This window comes from Schistocerca gregaria, chromosome 6, assembly GCF_023897955.1.
Source record: "Schistocerca gregaria isolate iqSchGreg1 chromosome 6, iqSchGreg1.2, whole genome shotgun sequence".
NCBI classification, from domain to species: Eukaryota; Metazoa; Arthropoda; class Insecta; order Orthoptera; family Acrididae; genus Schistocerca; species Schistocerca gregaria.
The window spans coordinates 435955967-435978800 of record NC_064925.1 but is presented as its reverse complement, the minus strand read 5'-3'; the positions used below and the strand labels follow the sequence as shown (position 1 = coordinate 435978800).

General features: G+C 36.6%; 2 protein-coding genes across 2 annotated transcripts in view; one reads left to right on the top strand and one right to left on the bottom strand.

Annotated features, from left to right (window-relative positions):
* LOC126278902 (meprin A subunit beta-like) overlaps positions 1–4370 on the top strand; it is a 66507-nt gene extending 62137 nt beyond the window's left edge. Inside the window, exon 10 of the mRNA XM_049979177.1 lies at positions 3476–4370. Coding sequence (XP_049835134.1) covers positions 3476–3784 — 309 coding nt within the window. The 3' untranslated portion in view covers positions 3785–4370. The remainder of the gene's footprint in view (positions 1–3475) is intronic.
* A 9627-nt stretch (positions 4371–13997) lies between these two features.
* Positions 13998–22834, bottom strand: part of LOC126278292 (ATPase family AAA domain-containing protein 2-like) — a 115495-nt gene continuing 106658 nt past the window's right edge. Inside the window, exon 13 of the mRNA XM_049978303.1 lies at positions 13998–14546. Coding sequence (XP_049834260.1) covers positions 14490–14546 — 57 coding nt within the window. The 3' untranslated portion in view covers positions 13998–14489. The remainder of the gene's footprint in view (positions 14547–22834) is intronic.

The window sequence follows — 22834 nt, the reverse complement described above, 5'->3', positions numbered from 1 at the left end:
ATTTCCTGGAGCACAATCACAATGGGAAAATATTAGTTTTGTTGCTGCATGATCCCAGATTGTAGGCAATGCACACACATTTAGAATGAATCTTTCATTCTGCAGCAGAGTGTTAACTTATCACTAGGCATGAACAGTATTTCATGGCATTCAGGCCAAGTCACATGGTACCTCTTGCTTGCTATTTTGGAGACTCCATATTGGATTTTATTATATTTTTTTATAACTTTCCTGTTATGACAATGTCATTTCAAGGCAATGGCGCATTAGAAATTTATTACAAATGCCACTCTTCGCGTGATTTGTTACAGTTAAATGTTAGTTAATGACACATCAGCAGTAAAAAGCTTTTAGGAGATCCTAAGATAAATGACACTAATGCAAAGAGCTGTATGTGGACAGCATGATGTTTTGGTGGGTTATGGCATTGGGGGAAGTAAGTTTGTTTCCTGCTACATGCTAATATTTTTGTTCCATTTTCATTTGTAACATATCTGGTTCTTTCTTATTCATATAATAGAAGTATGTTCTGTAATATTCGGTGTTATTCATATATAAGGCTCTCTCAGGCACAAGTTTCTTCTATTATATGACAAAGATGAAACTCCTGCAAGTGAAACAACCAGCAGTGATATTTGCTTTCTAATTTGCTATGAATACATTGCTTTTTATTCTGAATGTGTCACAATTTCTGAGGGCGTGGGTAGGCAGGAACATAAGAGGACAGCTTAAATAGCTGTGAGTGAAACAAACAGCAATCATATCCTAGTCTTGCTTGTCAGAAATACTCTGCTGTTTACTCCAAATATGTCATGATTTCTAAGAGGGTGGCTAGGCACGAACTTAAGAGCACAGTTTAAATTACCGCAAGTGAAAGAAGCCACAATAACATTTATATTCTTGCCTGTAGCAAATATTTAGCTGTGATTAAATTGTTAACAGCACTTCAAATTCAGCAGTCAAGATAAAGATCATACCACACAGTGAATTACAAAGAACTTTGTGCAAAACAGCTAAAGGACATTGAGGTTATGATGTTCAGCTGTGATTTGTACCATAATTTCCATACTTCATGTTTTACATTTTGCTAAATCTTCATTTAAAGACAAAATATACCCTTAATTGAAGTAAACAACTCTATTTGCCAAGGCAACTATTCAACATACTGACAGCTACAAATTACAAAAAAATTTTGGTGAATCTTTACAATACACAAATTTTCAGAAGCAGAAACCAGCAACATGAGCACTCATGTATTGAAAATATGGACCAAGTTTAATTACCTTCCCCTTTCTCACAAAAATAATTGCTGTGACAATATACACTACACCATGAATCATTTGCTGACAAATTGTTTCTGCAATGTTTCACATGTAAATATACAGCTTTCATAATGTCTGCCATAGCACTCCCAAAATACCAAAGATAAAAGTTTCTACAACAGACTGCAAACAGATTCATCAAAAATGAAGCAATCTTATTGCCTTTTGCTACCGTGAAATGCTACTGGTTATTCTTGTTTCAGATGTCCCTAATGATAAGTGAATGTTGAAGTATCTCCCCTTTATTCTTTTATTACTGATATTGGTTTATCTTCTTTAATGCAATGATTTATATTAACAATTCTTTTCTCTGATGTTAATTTTCAGTGTGACAGAATTAGTTTTCAGGTTATTATACCCTGTTTCACTAATAGAATAAAGTTTTGGCACTCAGTGGGAAGATCTTCACTAATCTTTTTTTGAATTAATCAAAATAACGGAACACTGGTCTTCACCAAATGAAAATCACTTTCAAGCAACACAATAAATTTTTCTACTACTCTATTCACTGCTTTCAACCAGAATGCATGGTACTATATAAATACTGCATGCATGTATTATCTGAGTCACTGTTAACATGGACAAAATTTATTTACATAAGTAGTTACAATTTTGTTACTGACCAGATACATGGGCATCGTCACCAAATAGGGAAGGTTCAACTTCAATTAAAACACAATTACTAATGGAGCCACAATTATGCTTGATTATTTGGCCATCAGAGAGTACATGCTATAATTCTGAAAAAACTCTCTTGTAGATCACTATGTAAAAGAAAAACTTTTTCAGCACATGGTGTGATTAATTATTTCTATAAATAATAACAATTAGATAGTTAATTAAATGAAACACTATCAATGTAGCACATTTATTTCATAAGAATTATAGACTGAGTGGGACTGTGCAGCAAAGACTTACATGAACTCTATTAAACTCAGAACAACAGAAGGGAGTGGGGAGAATGCAGCACATTTGGCTCTTACATAACAAAAGCACAGATACAAAAGTTTCATACAGTATGACTGTAACTATATATTGTCATTGATAAAAGTATAAGAAATATACGAAAGAAGATGATTTTTCAAACATATATCACGTCATTGGATAATTTTTGGGTATCTATTACAGTACACACTCTCCAGCAACATCATAGTACAATAAATCTTTGGGCCTAAACTGGAATTTGAACCCAGAAACTTTCCTTTCACCACCAATGCATTATCAACTGAGTTATATTGGTTCCACTTATGGCTCACTCTTATAGTATAAGTTTTGACAATCTCTCTCTCCTACTCTCCAAACTTCTCTGAAGTTTTCTCCCATAACTTCCTCAACTATAATTTCTGGATAAAACAATATCACAAAGAAATGGCTTAGACATAACCTAGATTTTTTTCTTCCAGTTTCAATCATTTGCTCTCCAATGGAAAGTGCACTGTTTGAAACTTCATGACAATTCTTCATGATATTCTTTCTCCCAAGACTACTAAGCCAACAAGATGTGCAGGAAACTTTCCACATTTAGAAACCAGGAAGTAGTAAAGCCAATTTAAATCTTTAAGGGGTGATAATGTGTCATTAATTTATTCATCCATTCATTCACACAACCTGCTCTGCAAACACCATCATATAACAAATATTTTAATATGTTGATAGGAAACCTTTAACAGTAGTTTTAAAGGGCCATGGCTTTTTCCTTTTACATTGTTCAGCTGATTTTTTTTTTTCATAAACAGCTATCCTATATGTGTGTACTTACACACATGTGCAGAACACATTAGTTGGTAAAATGTTGTTGAAACTATAACAGCAAAAGCAAATCTGCTTTCAAAGTAGCTGCTATCCCATGCCATTTAGATGATGTACATTTGTGAGTACTTTGAGTGTAAATAAGGAAATCAGTTATCCTTTGCTGATACTATATTAGTTAATATTGTCTTGCAGTCTACATGACCCATAGTTTAGCATATTGTTACTTTAAAAAAGTGGAATTAACATGTCAGACATTGTGTGATCAGATGTTTTGATTAAAATATTGTTCTTTGTGCTGTCACTACACAAGTGTAAAGTAGTACATATTTTAGAGGCAGAGTTTTGATGTCATTTTAAAGAAAAATTTCCTGTTTCAGTATTCTGTTTTCTCTTTTTTACAGCTGATCTTCACATCATTGAGCAATGGACAAAATCCTGTTGCCATGGATCAGTTTGAATTGCACTACAGCCGATGCAGTACTTTTCAGTCAATTAATAGAAAATATTCAGAAAAAAAGAGTAGCTTTAAGAATACAGTTCTATCTCACAGCCCACCAACAAAAACACCAACACATAATCTGAAACCAAAAATTTCTATCATTTTTACACAAAAACCCTTAATCTTTTCAGGTAAAAGCTCAATAATTCCCACTGTAAAAGCCCCATCAATAATCAAAACACTTCAATCATTAAATATCAAAACATCATGAAGAATAAAAGGTATTTACAGGGCAAACCTTTTATAGACATGTTACAAAACATGTTGAAGAACATCTAATTGAACAGAAATTTTTGGTGAGCTGTGATAAATACATAGGGTGTGATAGGTTTCCAAACAAAAATGTGTATCACTAACACAGTCCTCTGAAGCGTGCTCCAGAAATTTGATGTGGTAGTTGCTTCGGCAAGTGAAGTAACTACATTACTTGGTTATGAGATACAATGCTTAAGACATTAAAAATGAAAGTAAAATTGCCATAACTATCCAACTGCAACACATGTGGATACAGCAGAAGATACCTGCCACTATAATCCTGTAGGCAGAGAGCTTCTCACATTTTTAGCTTATCGGTGATTGTCATTGTTGCATTGTATGACTATATTAGTTATGAAATTCACAATGATGTTAAATTCTTGAACTGTAACTATATAAACTTCATTCTGCAGAAATAGATTACAAATTGTGACTACTCAAAAAAATCTCATAGTCTGCTGAAGACACATTGCAGGAAAGTACCTGATTTCATTGTTGTATACCAGAATTTGGTTGTTATTTTAATGTATGTAAAAACACGAGAAAAATAGATAGACTTATTTGGCACTATAAGTGCTGTATTGTTCTTGTTGCAATTAACTGTTTTATGTATTTTTTATTAAACCAAAGATTTGTAAAAACACATTTAATTATTTATTGTAAAAAGGTTGTACAGATTATAGATAGTTTTGCTACAGACAATGATAATGTTATTTTGGTTTATTTATAGAAACATTGATATTTATTTGTATTTGTGAAAACAGATTTTTATACAATTGTTTTTGAAGATAACTTTAACGTGAAAATAAAAAATAATCAAATGTACACAACTTTTCAATCCAGCAGCCTCTTCTTCCATTTTAGTGCTTTTAAAAGAATGAGAACATGTTTTCTGGGTAACAGACATCTTCTCCTTGTGTAAAAGGAAACAAAAAACATCACTGACCTCTTTTACATGTTATATTCTATGTGGTACATAAAAATATTGCTAACTTCATATCTGCAAATAGAATGTGTTGTTGTAGCCATAATGTGACTTAATGTCTGTATGGGTCAGTGTCAGAATCCAAGTCCAAAGCCATCTGATCCATCTGAGCCATAATCAGTCATTCTCTCATCTGGCCCATAAAGTAACTTTTACATCAGAAAATCCATTCTGCAGATCCCCACCAAATAGGTCAAGCGAATTAATTACATTATATGGAGCTGCTTTTTTTAATGTTATGCTGCTGACACTGTGTTTGGTAATGGTTAAGACAGATCAGTGTACCGTATATCTCCCATGAAGGAGATCAGAGCCATGTCCTAAGGGGCAGCAGTACAAGCACTATCCAGTCATAAGCCACCTACTCCTAGCAATCAAGACATTGGAAGTTCACATTCACCATGAAAGTTCATGTTGACAGGCCATTCAACTACCTCAGTCACCTCTAATAACCTTTTTTTGAATAGAAGTAGCTGCGGTAGCACATGATCCTTCTCAAACTCTATGTGCTTAATGCATTCATTTTGGTGTTCTCGCTGCACCAAGTTAGAATGTTGTTCAAGCTGTATATGATACTCATACTCTCTGAGGCCATATGTTGGTAAGTAAACCCACTTTTCCAAGGTAAACTAATCTCATCTCACAGTTGGCCTTGTAAACTCCCAGACCATTCAATGATCAACAACATCTTTTAATCAGTTTTGATGTGATTTGCATTTTACAAATATATGTCAGAAAAAAACAGTAAAATTATATGTAACATAGTTTGAAGATCACTTTTTCCAAATTCCCCAGAAATGTTATGAGCAGTAATGTGTAACAAGTGGACCTCTTCAAGAATTCTGAAGAATTGGTACTTCATGCATCACAATTGTGGCCAAATGCTGTACTGGTAATATTTTCATCATATGGGATCTCAGAGACACAGAACTCCAAAATTTCCACCCATATCTTAACAAACCACATTTACATATTGTGACAGTACCTAACAGTTACTGCTGAGTAGTTGATCTTCTAAATAGCAGTCCATATGAGCAAACCAGTTACAACTTTCCTTGCAGTTACTCATGCCTTAGGTATTTGGGCTATGCACAGCTCTATTAAAAAGAATAACTCGACATAGTCATAGGGTCAAGCTGTACATATGTGCTTCCATGCCCTGCAGCTAATTTGCTACAAATGATAATCTGTAGGTGTGATCCTGCAATCAAGTAGTCTATGCATTGGTTAGAATTGTGAATTAATAAAATACAAGAAATAGAAAATAAAAGATAAATTAATAATGTAATAAAAGGTTCTATTCTAATGTCTATAACTAATGTAAATAACAAGCAATTATGATGAATAATAATATTGTGAAAAGGAAAGTTGCTACTTGACATATCGCAGATTTGCTGAGTCACAGACAGGCACAACAAAAAGACTGTCACAAATTAGCTTTTGGTCAGTAAGGTCTTTGTCAAATTAGATGTCAAACACACACATACACACACATGCAAACGCAACTCACAGACATATGACTGCAGTGTCATGCAGCTGAGGCCACACTGTGAGCAGCAACACCAGTGCATTATGGAAGTGGTGACCAGGTGGGGGTAAAGAGGAGGCTGGGTTAGAGAGGGGGAGGAATAGCAGGGTAAGGATGGCGGACAATGATGTGCTGTTGGGGAGCGCAGGTGGAAATGTCTAGGGCTGCAGAGAAGTGGGGGAGGGGGGGGGGGGGGGGATAGCAGAACAGGAGATAAGTAAAAAGACTGGGCGCAATGGAGGAATGAAGGCTGCATAGTGCTGGAATGGGAACAGAAAAGGGGCTGAAAAGAAGAGGATGATGACTAATGAAGGTTGAGGCCAGGAGGATTACGGGAACATAGGAAATGTTGCAGGGAAAGTTCCCACCTGTGCAATTCAGAAAAGCTGGTATTGGTGGGAAGGATCCATATGGCACAAGCTGTCACGCAGTCACTGAAATTAAGGATGTCATGTTTGGCAGCACGCTCAGCAACAGGGTGGTCCACTCGTTTCTTGCTCATAGTTTGTCGGTGGCCATTATGAGGACAGACAGCTTGTTGGCTGTCATGCCCAGATAGAATGCAGCACAGTGGTTGCACTTTAGCTTGTAGATCATATGACTGGTTTCAAATATAGCCATGCCTTTGATGGGATATGTGATGTAGTAGACGAGTAGGTGGTGGTCGGAAGATGTATAGGACAAGTCTTGCAACTACGTATATTAGAGGGGAATGAGCCATAAGGTAAGGGGTTGGAAGCAGGGGTTGTTCAGGAATGGATGCTTATATTGTGTAGATTCAGTGGACAGCAGAATACCACTGTGGAAAGGGTGGGAAGGGTAGTGGGCAGGACATTTCTGATTTCAGGGCACAACAAGAGGTAGTCAAAACCCTGGTGGAGAATGCAATTCAGTTGCTCTAGTGCTGGGTGGTACTGAGTTACAAGGGGAACACTCCTTTGTAGCCATACAGTGGGACTTTGTGAGATGGTGAGATACTGGAAAGATAAGGCATGGGAGATTTGTTTTTGTGCAATGTTGGGATGATAATTATAACAACATGTATATATTATCCTCCTTACCCCCGCCCAGTCACCACTCCCATCATGCACTGCTGCTGCTGCTGCTGCTGCTGCTTGGAGTGTGGCCTCACTTGCTGGAGACTGCAGTCAGCAGTATATGAGTTGCATTTGCATGGGTGTGTATGTGTGCATTTGTCGTCTAATTTTGACAAAGCCTTACTGGCCAAAAGCTAATTTGTGAGAATCTTTTCATTATGCATATCTGCGACTCAGCATCTCTGCTATATGATGATTAGCAAATTGTCTTTTCACAATATTGTTACATTCCATCCTGGATTTTCCAAGAGATAAGATCTCAAATAAATGAGAAGTGGTCCTATGACATACATTTAAAATACAGACAGAAAATACTCTTATCAAACATAGTCAAGTTACACTGAGAGCATTGCAAGAATGGCAGAAAATTCTCCTACCTAAATAGTAATCAAAAGCTTGCAAAAACTAAGTCCATTTCATGATCACAATACACAAAAGATTTTCTAGTTCAAAATAGTTCAGAGTTCAACATGATGAGTTACAAATTAATATACACAGAATCAAGAATAGTAAACTCACATTTCAGTTCCTTACACAAGCAGGAAAAGGTAGAGTCCTATTCTGGAGCACATTCAAACCTCTCAAAATATATTGTCCCTTCAGAAGTTAAAGTATTGCAGGGGCCATACCCCACCCAGAATCACCTATATGACTGAATCACACATGTTGTCATAGGCAGGTCTGCCTTCTTCGAACACTCTACATAAAGCATCCAGAATGACTCCCTTGAGCTCTTCACTTGAGAAGTTCCAGTCTCCACTTGACTCCAGTAGTGTTGCTCCACTGTGCAACTCTCATTGGCTGACAGCCATCCCCACCAAGAATACTATGTTCTCAAGCCCTATAGATGTTATTTAAATCCTTGACCAATTTCCTGTACTAAACTAATATATTATAACAATATTTAAATAAAATAAATGTTATAAACATATAACATATCTGACTGTGAGTTATTGTTGAATTTCAAAGAGCTCTCAAAGTTAGCCATCTTTAAGACTGTCTTGCACTCCACCATTTCTTAGAGTATCTCTGGCACAAAAGACAAATGAGTAACAAATTCCCAACTTAGAGATTTTCCCCACATCTGGTCCTTTGCTAATGCACATGCTTGGCTTGAGAGGCTGTGGCAGCCCAACTGGCTTCATCATGTTATCAGCCCTGGTGCCTCACAGATTTGCAAACAAATTCTCCTTATCTTGTACCAATTCTAGGTGGCTGACTAGCTTGCCTACATACACTTAACATTACACACTTCCCCTTAACATGGCACATTAGCTGGCTAACTCAGCACATTAAGTAGCACCAAATTTTACATACTTAAATTATGTAATAAATTCATACACAACAAAATAAATAGAATATCCTACTTGTGTCTCAGAACAATAGTGTAAGTATCTGTGTGGTGGTGTACGAAACACCATGTACATCCTACGATATGTCATATCATCTTATCAGCATACATTTGCTAAATCTAACACAAATTATAAAAATATATTAAAAACAAAGATTCCATGACGTACCAAGCGGGAAAGCGCCAGTAGATAGGCACAATAAAAAAACACACACACAAAATTTCGAGCTTTCACAACCGGCGGTTGCTTCATCAGGAAAGAGGGAAGGAGAGGAAAATACAAAAGGATGTGGGTTTTAAGGGAGAGGGTAAGGAGTCATTCCAATCCTGGGAGCGGAAAGACCTACCCTAGGGGGAAAAAAGGGTAGGTATACACTCACACGCACACACATATCCATCCACACATATACAGACACAAGCAGACATATTTAAAGGCAAAGAGTTTGGGCAGAGATGTCAGTCGAGGCGGACTTCCGCCTCGACTGACATCTCTGCCCAAACTCTTTCAATGTGAGCTCTTGTATTTTCAACAAAGTTACGTATCTCTTCAACTAGGCTCTCCTGATGGTCTACATAGCAGACACCTGGTGTATCATCTACATACATAGTCATCAATCGCTTATTGTCAAGAGAACTTACCATGACAGCATTGTTGTAACGTTCCAGGATTCTTTTAAATTTTATTTTCTCTATCAGTTTGCTGAAAGTTGAGATTATGGCAATGGGTCTGTAGTTCTGTACTTGCTTTATGTCTCACTTTTTGTGTATTCGTTTAACTACAGCCAGTTTCAACTTGTCAGGGAAGATGCCGTCTTCGAGAACACAGTTTATTAGATGAACTAGTGGTTTCATTAGTTCATGTCTGCATTTCTTCAATAGATATGGTGAAATTTCACTTAATCCTGCTGTTTTTTTTTTCCCTCTGAGGCTATCAATAAGCTGCAGAATGTCATATGCGCTTACTGGGGTTAGTGTACTGTAGTTCTGTTTGTTACTGGACTCAAATATGTGCTGCATGTCCTGTTTCATATACACATCATTTTTGATAGTATCTTATTCACAGTTAATTGTACATCATTAATTTCTGTGTCTGTTTCACTGTTTCTGATTTCATTTACAATTGACTAGTAAGTCTTTGAAACATTATGACCCTCATATCTGTTGGCTGTTTCCTGCTGATTTTATCTCCTGACTTGTTTGCAGTACTTATATTTCTAACTGCTTGTAGAGTTCTTTATGTACCTCTGAGTTAGACAGTCTTTGTAAGCTAAACATGTTTTCCACTTTTTCTTTGAGATCTTTTGTTTTAAAATTTAATGGCACAAGTTTTAATTTTGATGGTCGATTTTTCTGGATACTCACTTTTTTTAATGGTATGTCCCTATTTAAGTGCTCAGTCAGAATTTCTGTGAACATGTTCCATTTATTGTTGACCCCAATGCTAGTCATAACTGATTCCCATGATTCCTGGCTTAAACTATGTCTTAGTGTAGCAATGTTGTTTGCAGATAGTATTCGCCTCTGCTCATACATTTTTCTGGGTTTGAATTTGATATTACATTTTAGCACTAGTGTTTAGTCTAAGTGATCTGAGAGGTGGCCATTTACGATGTCTGTAGAGATGATATGGTCATAATTTGTGATAATTTGAATTACTATGTGTGTTAGCTGTTCTGGTTGGTTCTTGTCCAAAAAGATCTTTAGATCCATAAGACAGGATACAATCCGTAAAACGTTTGCTTTCCTGACCATCATGTAAAGTGTTGATGTTCAGATCTCCCAGTATGACAAGATTTATACTTCTACAACCTGACACTAATTTACTTAAAACTCTGTGAAGTGATTTCAGAAAAGTACCAAAATTTTCACAGGGGGATCTATGTACACCTACAACATAGAAAGAAACAGTGCAAAATGTGAGTTTAAGAATCGCAATTTCAAAATCTTTGCCAACACAGAAATCATTCACCACAGCACTTTTTTGTGATGGTTATGAACTTACATTTTCTTGAGTAGATGGCAACACCACCACCTTTATTGTGTGTTCTACAGTAGAACATAGCTAGGTTGTAGCCTTCTAATTTGCAATATTGAATGTTGTCCACTGTGTTCCAGTGTGCTGTAACTATTACTACATGTGGAGACAGTCCTGTGATAAATTATTCAAAAGAATCTGTTTTGTTTCCTAAACGCTGTACATTATAATGCAGAAGTGATAAATTATTCTCAAGTGAAATGTAATCTGTTTGAGGCAAATATGAAACACATATACTTGCATCTGGTGGAAGGTTTTGTTGTGCTAAAACACATCGCTCTTATCCTGCTGATGTATTGTTTTACTGATCTGGCATTTCATGGTAGATACTCCCAAATGTTCGTTATTTCTGTCCTTGAGAGGTATGGCTGCTGTAGCACAACACTGCACATTTACTTTGTTGTTCACTACTTCTTGGATCCATGTTATAACTAATTTGGCTTGACTATCAGCGAACAGGTTTATTTTACTGTTGTTGCTGACTGATGATAACTGTTTTAGGTCTGCCAGTACTTGGGTGTTGTTTAGTGGCATTGTTAGTTTTGTCTTTTTTGTACACATTAGGTGATAATCCATCATGAGGAACACTTGATTTTGATTCACTGTCAGCACCTACACTCATGGTTGAACTGTTTTTTTTTTCTTTTCTCTTTTACTTCCTCCTGTGATTGAAAGTGACTCTGCCATTCTTTGTTTCTCATGTCCTTTTTCTTTCCATGCGGTTCAATACAGCTCACTAAGATATCATAGTCTACAGTTGAAAGCACTTCAGAAGGGCTTTCCTGCACAAACATTGTGTCCCTGGTATGTTTACTGTTTACACAATTTTGCAGTTTTTGCATGCTCTTTTTGTGAGTCACTTTAGCCCACTTTTTGCTAGCAGGCATGATGCTTCGCAGAACTTGTTGAGTATTTGGCTCACTTTTACCAAGTCGAAAATTTGAGATATCCAATTTCATTTCACTGATTATAAATTGTAAGCTCAACACACATTCCTTTAGCCTTGTGATTTCATAATTACAGTTTGTACACACCTTCTTCGTAATGGAAAAATTACCTCTTTCCCATGGATAAACAGGTCAAATTTCCATATTGGCTGCCATGTTTCTGGAGTTCGTACCTAGACCTAACATTCTGTAAACAATAGAAAATAAATCATGCATTTGTTGAAAATTTATAGAAAATGGATGATTCAATGGGTTAAACTTAAATTTCTGAGCAACATATTATGTGTACAAATTTACTGAAAGACTCAGGAAAATAGTAGAAGATGCACAACACCAAACAACTAGGGACCATTGATGACTTCAAAAATTACTGAGTAAGTAAAAAAATCAGTTGTACTACTTGTCTCTCAATTACTTTTAGTATGAGTAACACACCCATTTATTGGGATAATCTCCATGCAGATATAAATTTTAATAGATAAGTAAACTTACACCATTTACACTTCCCACCACTTTCTTTTCCACAAGATGCCCAAAAGGCCATAAATAATGTCTCTAACTTCTTTTCTCTGTAGAATAAAAGCTATAATAAATATTTATGTTCTTTCACAGGAAAAGTAAACAGAAACTGTCAAAGTTAAGGAACACTGCATTAGTTTACACCTATAGTGAGTTGCAGTTCTGGTGGAGAGGGGGGGGGGGGGTGTCAGAGAGGGGGGGGGGGGTCATAGAGGAGGGGGGGGGGGTGAATAAATTAATAGGAGTCTCCATAAGAGAAAGGTATGATCATTTATAGACTTAGCATTTGTCACCAAAGTGCAGCAAAAGTTCAGAACTGTATATACACAGGAACTTCCTACATAAAGCAGCATCTGTCAAGGATGGCAAGGGTCAAAAAAACAAAAGTGTTGTAGAAGATATAAGCAGTGGCAAACTGTCCATATTGCATCAACATATGGAAGAAATACTTCAGGATTTTGAAGATCTCAAAAAATTCAATCAATTCTACCAGTTGAAAACTCAATATACCATGAACAATAACATACTCATTTCTATGCAAAAATTGGCACATTAATCTTTGCAAACTGCAGTTATGACAGAACATTCAACCAAATGATAACTTCTTTTAACAGAATCCATTGCAGACATGTTTTCTCACACTAAAGAATAGCTTGAATTTTCTTTCAGATATTTGTTTCAGCAATGAATCAGTCCACACATTTGGGAAACGTCATGATTATAACTGCAAAATATGATCTCAGAGAATCCACATGTCACTACAAAATATGAACAAAATAGCCCCAAGGTTACAGTTTGGTGTGACCTGGTGACTGGTGGGACCCCTCTTTCTGCAAACCTTACTATTGCAGCTATGACATACCAAAATATGTTAAGAGAAATTGACAAATTCCAGTTATTCCTTATATCTTGTCTTGGTGGGGTGGTGATGACTCCTCTGGGTTATCAACGTTTGACCAGTTTCAGATGATCATTATCTGCCATGTTGGATTGGACAAGATTATATGATACAATGGAACCCGATTCCCATGACTTGTGATCTTTACTGGGTGCTCATATTAAGGATACTGACTACTAGTGATCCTTGAGAAAGCACTTGCTCCATTCACACTATTAAAATAAGACATTTTGCAGCTTTTATAAAATCTGGATATCTTACAATCTATTAATGGTGCACTTGCAGAGATATTCTGACTATGCTGTGTAAAACTTTCACTTGTTTCAACCTTAAAAGGTCTGTGTGTGACATCATGGTTTCCACCACACAAATAGAAAAAGTTTTGTGCACAATTTGCAGACACTTTTTCCATCTTTTTTCTCCATTTGCGCACTATGATTTCCACCAAGTTTTGTCTCCTCTTGCATCTAACCATCTCTTGCTATCAGTGATTAATATTTTGGAATTTGAATCTTGGTTGTTAATTTTTGTTAATTTCACCCCTTTTATGGTTTATTGTCTTTCTGCAGATTCAGGATTCATTGTATCTTTTCCTTCCCCCAGCACCTTTCCAACATATCCTTCACATTTATTGTATTTTCCTTTCCCCTGCTAAAGACTGTATCATACATTCTTTTCAGATTTATATTATTATTGTGTCTGTCCAAGTGACCTTGGCCCCTCTTGGTTTCTTTAAGTAAATTCTCCTCCCGTCTCTTAAATGTTGTGAAATTAATATGCATCCAAACAAGTATGAGTGACTCACAGCATAAGCCTCTTGTTTTCTTTAATGTATTTATCCTTAATCTTTGTTGTTTGATGGTGGTTCATGTGACATGTTTACTTCCATTGCTTGTAGTACTTGCTTAGCATCACATAAGTTCACTGTGGTGTAAGTAGATGCAACTGGTGTAAGTAGTACCCATTCACTTCAAAATAAAACTTCAATGTGGTTCTGGTAGGTGTCATTGGTGCACCTCCACAATCCACATAGCATATCTAATTTGATAATCAAATCTGTTTTGTAAAAAAATGACACATACATTTTTTTGTCAGTAAACATATCTTTATGTGAGAAAATACTATTTTGACAACAATTTTTAGAACAAACAGAAATCAAGTTACACAGATGTCACCCAGTGACACCTCCCATACACACATTACAACATACACGAAGAAACTTAGAAGAGACAGAAATTGCACACCAACAAGTCAACGATTCATTGTCATCTTCTTGCAAAATCTTCATAACAAACTGTCAGTCATTCAATTACATTTGAGTTCTCTCTTTCACATTGTGTGACAATGTCTTCTAAATCCTGAAAATGTTAATAAGGTTTTTTAACATAATTTTAAAGATTTATGTCTCCTTACATTACATTTCAACAATTTTAATATGTACTGAAGTAATGTGTAAGTAGATTTCCTGCCTCATAAACTGTGATCATAATGGAAAGTATTCTACATTACATAAGTAATCTAGAAATATACAAGCATTAATGTATCAAAAGGAGCAGTGAAAAAAAATACTACATACAAGTGCAATTGCGGACTGTTTTAACAAAACTCAACAAATGTCATTCATAAAAGTTAACAGGAAAGGTATTTTTTGTTGTACATAATAGGAATTATTCCAAAAATTAAAAAAAAATGTAATACTGACCATCCATGCAGACAGGGACTGATGATGGAATAATTGAAGATCATCGCTAAAAGGTTTATTGAGGAAAAAACTACAAATTACCAAATTTTACAAAAATCAACATACCCACTTTTTCATGGATGCTTCTTCTTTACTTTAGTAAGCTAGGTATTACAAACATACAGTCAATGCTTTTAAATTCATTGGGCTCTTAAGTATAATACATTCTTAGGTAATTTCATAGTAAGAAGTTAACAATGTATTAATAAATTTATATTTTTTTGTAAGTTAACACATGAGCAAAAGTTTTCACATTAACAAAATCTGTTTCTCACATCATAAACCTACTATGAAAATCACAGTGATATGTTTCAATGACAAAAAAAGCAACAGTACATATTTTAATTCAATGTTTAGATTCAATGCTGTGTGAAATCAAAAACATTACTGAAATATATTCCTCTTTAACATTAAGGGTCTTCATAGTACAAAATTTTGTCCACAATATTATTAACATTCCCTTGTACTACTTTTGAATAGAGCTCTTAACTTTCCTCTAAATCATTTTCAAAATAAGATGTCAAATTATTCACATCATTACTTCTATTTTTCCTTATGTGATTCACTAATGGAAGTTGAGGGGCTTCAAAAATTACTGGTTTCGGATCTTCTTACATAATTCAGTACTCTTGCTTCAGATATCTTAAAAGGCAATTTGGCTTTCATTGCACTTCATACTGTAGCTATACCTGTCTTTACCTCAAACTATAACTGCCCCAAATTTTCCCAAAATGTCACACTGTTCTGTAAGCAGAGTGACTGATTCATGTTTTTTAGTCCTTTTTCAATAAGGCCAAAAACCCTGTCAGGAGGCAGGAGACCCATGTACAAGTATTGAGAAATCATGCTGAATTCTCATCACTTTTTTCCATTATCTGTCCCTCCTTAGTTGCTTTAGAATTCATGGAAGTATGTTCCATCTTTGCAACTAAATGAAACACAGTTTGTTTATTTCCATACACATTTCACTTCTTTTATTTTTGGAACATCTTCAGTGGTTGGTGATAAATTTTTGTTTATATAAAAGCACAAACATATATTACAGTGGAAAAGCCAGTATGGAATGTAACAGTATTATGAAAAGGGTAGTTGCTACTCACCATATAGCAGAGATACTGACTGTCAGAAAGTCAGCTTTTGACCAACAAGGCCTTCAACAGAAATAGACAACACACATACTAACTAACACAACCCACATACACATGACTACAGTCCTGGCTACTGAGGCCCGACTGCAAGCAGCAGTGCATGTTGGGAGAGGCAACCGGGCTTAAGGAAGATGCTGAGTGGGGAGGGGAAGGGATGACAAGGTAGAGAAGGGGGATGGTAAAGTGCTGCTTGTAGGAGCATACAGGGATGAGATGGAGAGAGGGTAGGGTGGCTAGGTGCAGTCGGGAGGTTAGACAGAGGTCTGGGGGAGGGTGGGGGAATGGTGGGAAAGGAGAGAAGTAAAAAGACTGTGGGTACATTGGTGGAATAGAGAGCTGTGTAGTGTTCAAATGGAAAGAGGCAAGGAGCTAGATGGGTAAGGACAATGATTAATGAAGGTTGAGGCCAGTAGGGTTACAGGAACATAGGAAATATTGTAGGTAGAGTTCCCACCTGCACAATTCAGAAAATATGGTGTTGGTGGGAAGGATCCAGATGGCACAGGCTGTGAAGCAGTCACTGAAGTGAAGAATGTCATGTCGGGTGGCATGCTCAGCAATAGGGTGGTCCAGCTGTTTCTTGGTGCCAGTTTGTCAGTGGCCATTCACGCAGACAGGCAGCTTGTTCATTGTCACACCTGCATAGAATACAGTACTGTGGTTGCAGTTTAGCTTGTAGATCACGACTGGTTTCACCGGTAGCTCTGCCATTGACAGAACTGATGATGCTTGTGCCCGGACTGGAGTAGGGGTGGTGGGAGGATGTATGGGGCAGGTCTTGCGTCTAGGTCTATTACAGGGATATGAGCCATGAGGTAAGAGGTTGGGAACATGTGTTGTGTAGGGATGGATGACAATATTGTGTAGGTTCAGTAGGTGACAGAATACCACTGTGTGAGGGGGTGAGAAGGATAGTGGGTAGCACATTCCTCTTTCAGGGCACAATAAGAAGTGGTCAAACCCCGGCAGAGAATGTGATGCAGTTGCTCCACTCCTTGGTGGTACTGAATCATGAAGGGAATGCTCCTCTGTGGTTGGTCAATGACACTTTGGGAGGTGGTGGGTGGCAGGAGAGATAAGGCACAGGAGAGCTGTTTTTGTATAATGCTGGGACAGTAATTACGGTCTGTGAAGGCCTCAATGAGACCTTCAGTACATTTCGAGAGGGACTGCTGGTCACTGCAGATGCAATGGTCATGGGTGGCTAGGCTATATGGAAAGGTCTTCTTGGTGTGGAATGGGTGGAAACTATCGAAATGGAGGTACTGCCGGTGGTTGGTAGGTTTAATGTAGACAGAGGTACTGATGTAAACCATCTTTGAGGTGGAAGTCAACATCAAGGAAGTTGTTTTGATGGGTTGAGTAGGGCCAGGTGAAGTGAATGGGGGAAAAGTTGTTGAGGTTCTGGAACTATGTGGATAGGGTGTCCTCACCCTCAATTCAGATCATGAAGATGTCATCAATTAATCTCAACTAGGTGAGGAGTTTGGGGTCCTGGGTGTTTCAGGAAAGATTACTCCAGATGATCCGTGAATAGGTTGACATAGGATGGTGCCATGCAAGAATTCACAGCCATACCCCAGATTTGTTTGTAGGTAATGCCCTCAAAGGAGAAGCAATTGTGGTTGATGATATAGTTGCCTTGGTGACTAAGTTTGTAATCTGTTGGTCATTAGGAAAGTTAGTGCTCAATAGTGGTAAGGCCATGAGTGTAAGGATAGTAGTGTAAAGGGAGGTGCATAAATAGTGACAAGCATGTCATCATGTGGTAAAGGAACGGGAAATGTAGAGAGTTGATGGAGGTAATAGTTACTATCTATATGTAGGAGATTACATTGCAGGCAATAGGCTGAAGGTGTTGGTCTCTGACAGCAGAGATTCTCTCAGTGGGGGCATAGTAACTGGCCACAATACCTGAGGGCCCTACATGAAATTATGCAAAGTTTCACGCTCACTTGTAACTTGGTTGAGGTTGTAGAACCACCTTCATTAAGACCACTTTTACAGAGACTGAAAAGTCGTGAAGAAATCAACAAGTATGGTATTCCACTGTTCCTAATGTAAAAGAGCTAGACTCTTGCTTCTGGGTATAGTGGTACAAATTTATGTGCTCTACACACAAATGTTGTAAGTAGAGTTCAGAAAGCAATGCATTTCATTTGGCATAATCTCAGTTCAAAGTGGGCAACAAATCATGTCGCGAGAAATTTGCCCCATAGTTTAATGAGGTGTAAGTAGTGGAGAAAGTGTGCTATGGACCTGGTCTTTTGCCTGTTTAGTATATCACAAATTTTGGCCTGGCTTGTGTGTTTAATTACTGTGTTTGCATCCTGTATATTTACTAAAAAAACATGAATGTATTAAAATTTACCTGTGTTCAAAGTCATGTATCTCAAAATGGACACCTACCACATTACATTCATTAACACCATTCAACAGAGCACATTTCATTCTATTAGAAAAATTTATATTCATTTTGGTCTCTCTTTGGGTAAGGTGCAAAAAATTTGCCTAAACTATTGACTTTTTTGGTAATTTGGAAAATCCTTGCCTTGGTCTGTTGTGGCTGTGCCACTAACAATCTCAAGACTGGTAACCCCATTGCCAAGCGACCATGCCTGGTAGCCATGCAAGGTCAGCCACAGGTGGGTTTCTTTACTGCTGGTTCCCAAGCCTGAAAGTGAGTGTCTAGCTGGTTCCCAAGCCAGAATGTGAATATCTAGCAGGATCCTAAGCCTGAATGTAGGTATCTAGCAGGTTCCCAAACCTTTTATGGGTCTCTCTGTGGTTCCCAAGCCATAATACAGAATTCTACAATTGTTAAATGTTTTAAATTTTTTGCTGATGTCCATAACTATTGCTTCCAGCAAACTATTGAAGCCCCATCATTGAAGCAGCTGGGACTGGTATGACTGCAATTATCTGCTGTTCTGGGATCCAGCATATGTCTATTGTCTCTTCTAGGAGGCCAATGAAATGATTGAGCAGCTCCATGAAGATGCATGAAATTAATCAAGGCATCTTTTTCTTCACATGAAACTTCACAGATATTTCCTATCCACCATTTTCCATCATAAATGCAAGCAACATACTGGCCAGGCTGTAGTTCATTAATGGCAACCTGTTTAGCAGCAACTTTAGCATGTCGGTTAACATTTGCTACAAAGGACAATGTATCATTTGATACTCTGTGAATCTTAAGTCACTTTTCATCAGTTGGCACAAAATGGTGATGGTCTCTTGTAACAGACACTACATCCATCGTCAATTTTTGCATCTTCAATAATTTCTTTTTTAATGTAAATAAATTCAATGCCATGAACATTTTTTTTTTTCAGTATTCAAACAGATTTGGTTGTCAATTGGGCATTGAAGGCTAGCTCTTGCTGCTAATTGCTTAACTGTACCCCCAATCCTGCCACATGGTGATTTCCCATGGCTTGTTCTGAAAAAATTTCATTCTGCAGTAATGCCAAAATCTTTTTGATGATGGCAAAAATTTAGGAAGCTCTTAAAATTTTTGTAAATTTTTGTACTGTGCAGCAGAACCATCACTAAAATAATGAATATTCTTAATTTGTTTAAAAATGCACTTAAGGGATCTGATCAAGTATGTTAAAAATACATCACTGATTATGCAGTAGCTGACAATCTTTAGGTCTTCATTACCTTTGTAGTAGATGACAAATGGATGTATTGTAGCTTGACTATTTACCCAACGGAATCCCTGCACTGCATCTTGGACAATAAAGGAGTAATTTTCCGTGCAATCTATTAATATAATCAATTCTCCTGGTTTGAGACCTTCTTTAGTGAACTGCAAATCCTTGCTCTGATTCTTTGCAGTGTAGTGGTGAGTTGAAAGGGCCAACAGTTTTGTAACTAATAGTACAATGAATTCTTCAACTGTCATTTCTCTGGTTTCAACTGTGTCTTTATCAGTGTGTGTGTGCATTGTTTGAACTGAATTGTATCATCCTCAGGATCAATATCTGCAAAAGCACTTTCCAAATATTCATTTAGAGCTTCTGTTCCTGGACATACTTCACAGCGATGAAGTATGCAATCCTTTGTTTCCAAATTAGAGACAATTTTGCCCAGTAAAATTTTGTAATCTTCTTTTACTGGGCTATGTGCCAACACTAGTTTCATATTTTGATGTATTCTGCAGACAAAAACTAAATGTGAACCAGCTGTGCCTACAGTCACTCACCACTTTGGCCTTAATTCAGAAAATTTATAAAATCAAATTTCTGGTCCATTTTTATTGCAGTACGCAACAAACATTTCTTTGAAGTTGCTCAGTAATAAGTATTTCTGTTTTTTAACCTTTTCTCCATCTATCCAAACAGTAATACAGTCCTTTTTTCCTGGACAAATCCGACTAAACTCTTCATCATAAAAATGTTCTATGACTCTTGCCTTCACATCCTCAGAAAGCTTTTCCCCACATTTACCTTTGGGCTGTGCCAGTTCCCTGTTCAGTTTTTAACTTTCTAGACTTCCTTACTGTTCTTTCTGAAACTCAAAATTCTTCCATAGTCTTTTTGATAGACCAGCTTTGGGGAACAAGGTCAAAATTTGAATTTTCTCATTATTATTTGATACATGTAATTTTTCTTTAAATTCTTGGATCCGCTCAATGTAATCTGATCAAGTCAAGCATTGCTTGCTTGTGGATTGTTGATCCAATTCACTGGGATCAAGTCCTCCCACTTCTGCAATTTTCTTAATAATTGAACCTTCAACTTGATATATTTTGCACTTTGCATATCCTTTTGTATCCCTTGTACCAATTCATTGAAATTTTAGTGGTGATAAGCTTGTATTAAAATTGTGACCAACATTAGTCTCGTCATCTTCATCTGACTGATATGTAATGTCCATTTGTGAATATTTCAGTGTTTCAAATTCTTTTCTACAGGAAGGGCACATTTTTTGTCCTGGTTTAATATCAGACATGGTTGTCCCTTTTAGTAGGTCAGCTGTTTCTATGTTGATTGAGCACAAGCTTTTTCGTGCAGTGTGGTTTTTCTTGCCAAATGGATTGCAACATGAGCTTTGCAAAAATTCAAATCTATTTAGGAGTAAAGCTTCATGATGGAAGCATAGCTGAGTATTTTAAGCAATTAACCTGTCACAAAAAGGTTTAAAATCATTGAATAAACAGCAAAATGAATATTTAAACAATGAAGACATTATCAACAAAATTCCAAATTTTTGGCAACATTTTTGCACCTTACTCAAAGAGACATAAAACAAAAATACGTTTTCATAATAGAATGAAATGTGCTCTGTTGAATGGTGTTAATGATTGTAATGAGGTAGGTGTCTATTTTGAGATACATGACTTTGAACACGGGTATATTTTGATACATTCATGTTTTTTAGTAAATATACAGGATGCGAGCACAGTAATTTAAACACAAAAGGCCTGCCAAAATTTGTGATATACTAAACACCCAGACAGACAGAAGTTTGGCAAAAGACCAGGACAATGGCGCACTTTCTCCTCTACTTATGCCTCGTTAAACTATGGGGCAAATTTCTCGCAACATGATTTGTTGCCCACTTTGAACTGGGATTATGGCAAATGTATTGCTTTCTGAACTCTACTTGCAACATTTGTGTGTAGATCACACAAAGTTGAACCACTATAACCAAAAGCAAGAGTCTAGATCTTTTACATTTGGAACAGTGGAATACTAAACTTGTTGATTTCTTCACGACTTTTCGGTCTCTGTAAAAGTGGTCTTCACAAAAATGGATCTAGCACATCAATCAAGTTACAGGTGAGCCTGAAACTTTGCATGAGTTCATGAAGGGCCCTCAGGTACATCCTGTACAAATTTCATTAAAATTGAAGATGGTCGAGCTGGGAGCCCTTGGACAATCCACGTGGAATAACCCAGATATATTACAGGCCCTGAAGACATTTTATAAAAAAAGAAGAAAAATGGATATGGCAAAAAACAAACTGTCTTTCCTTTAGTTGCAGAGACAGAACATACTTCTGCAAATGCTAAATTCCTTACCTTTGAGCTTTCAATATAACTTATAAGCATTGCCGTCATTGTACAGTTTTTGTTTTGGTAGACACAAGACTCAGAATACAATCTGAGACTAAGATTTTGTACATCATCTTTGAATCTTGCTTTACAAAATTTAAAACCCTCACAGGAGATTCAGTTTCATTTGCTCTCTCTCTGAGTCAGTCTCTAACCACGTGTAGTTAATTATTTTGTGCACCTTCTTTTGCGAATATTTTAAGATTTTCTAGTTATAAAACCAGGCCTGTCAGGAGTAAAATACTTCTCTGATGTGCAGTTTAACAAAGGTCACACTGTGCTGCCAGTCAAAGCAAACTGTCACAGAATTTTTTGTATTTCCATTTAAAATATTAAAAAATCTTTTTGATCTTATTCTATGTAGCTCATAACATGTTCTTATATTATTTTTTAATTCCATATGTTGAGCTAACTTTAATTTTACAGCAAAGTGTGTATAAGCTGATCCAATATCAGTATGAGAATTTCCAACACCCAGGTTGAAACATATGTAAGTACCTTAATACAGTCTGAAAGAGAGCATCCCAAAAACACTTGCTTAATTCGAACAGCATTGTACCATTCAAGCATTTTTTTTTTTTTAATGATTTAACTCTGGTGGAAGATATGACTGCTTGACTTTATTGCTACAGTAATGAGAAGATCTGCATTTATACTTAAGTATATCCTTCTTAATTAACTGTGTCTGC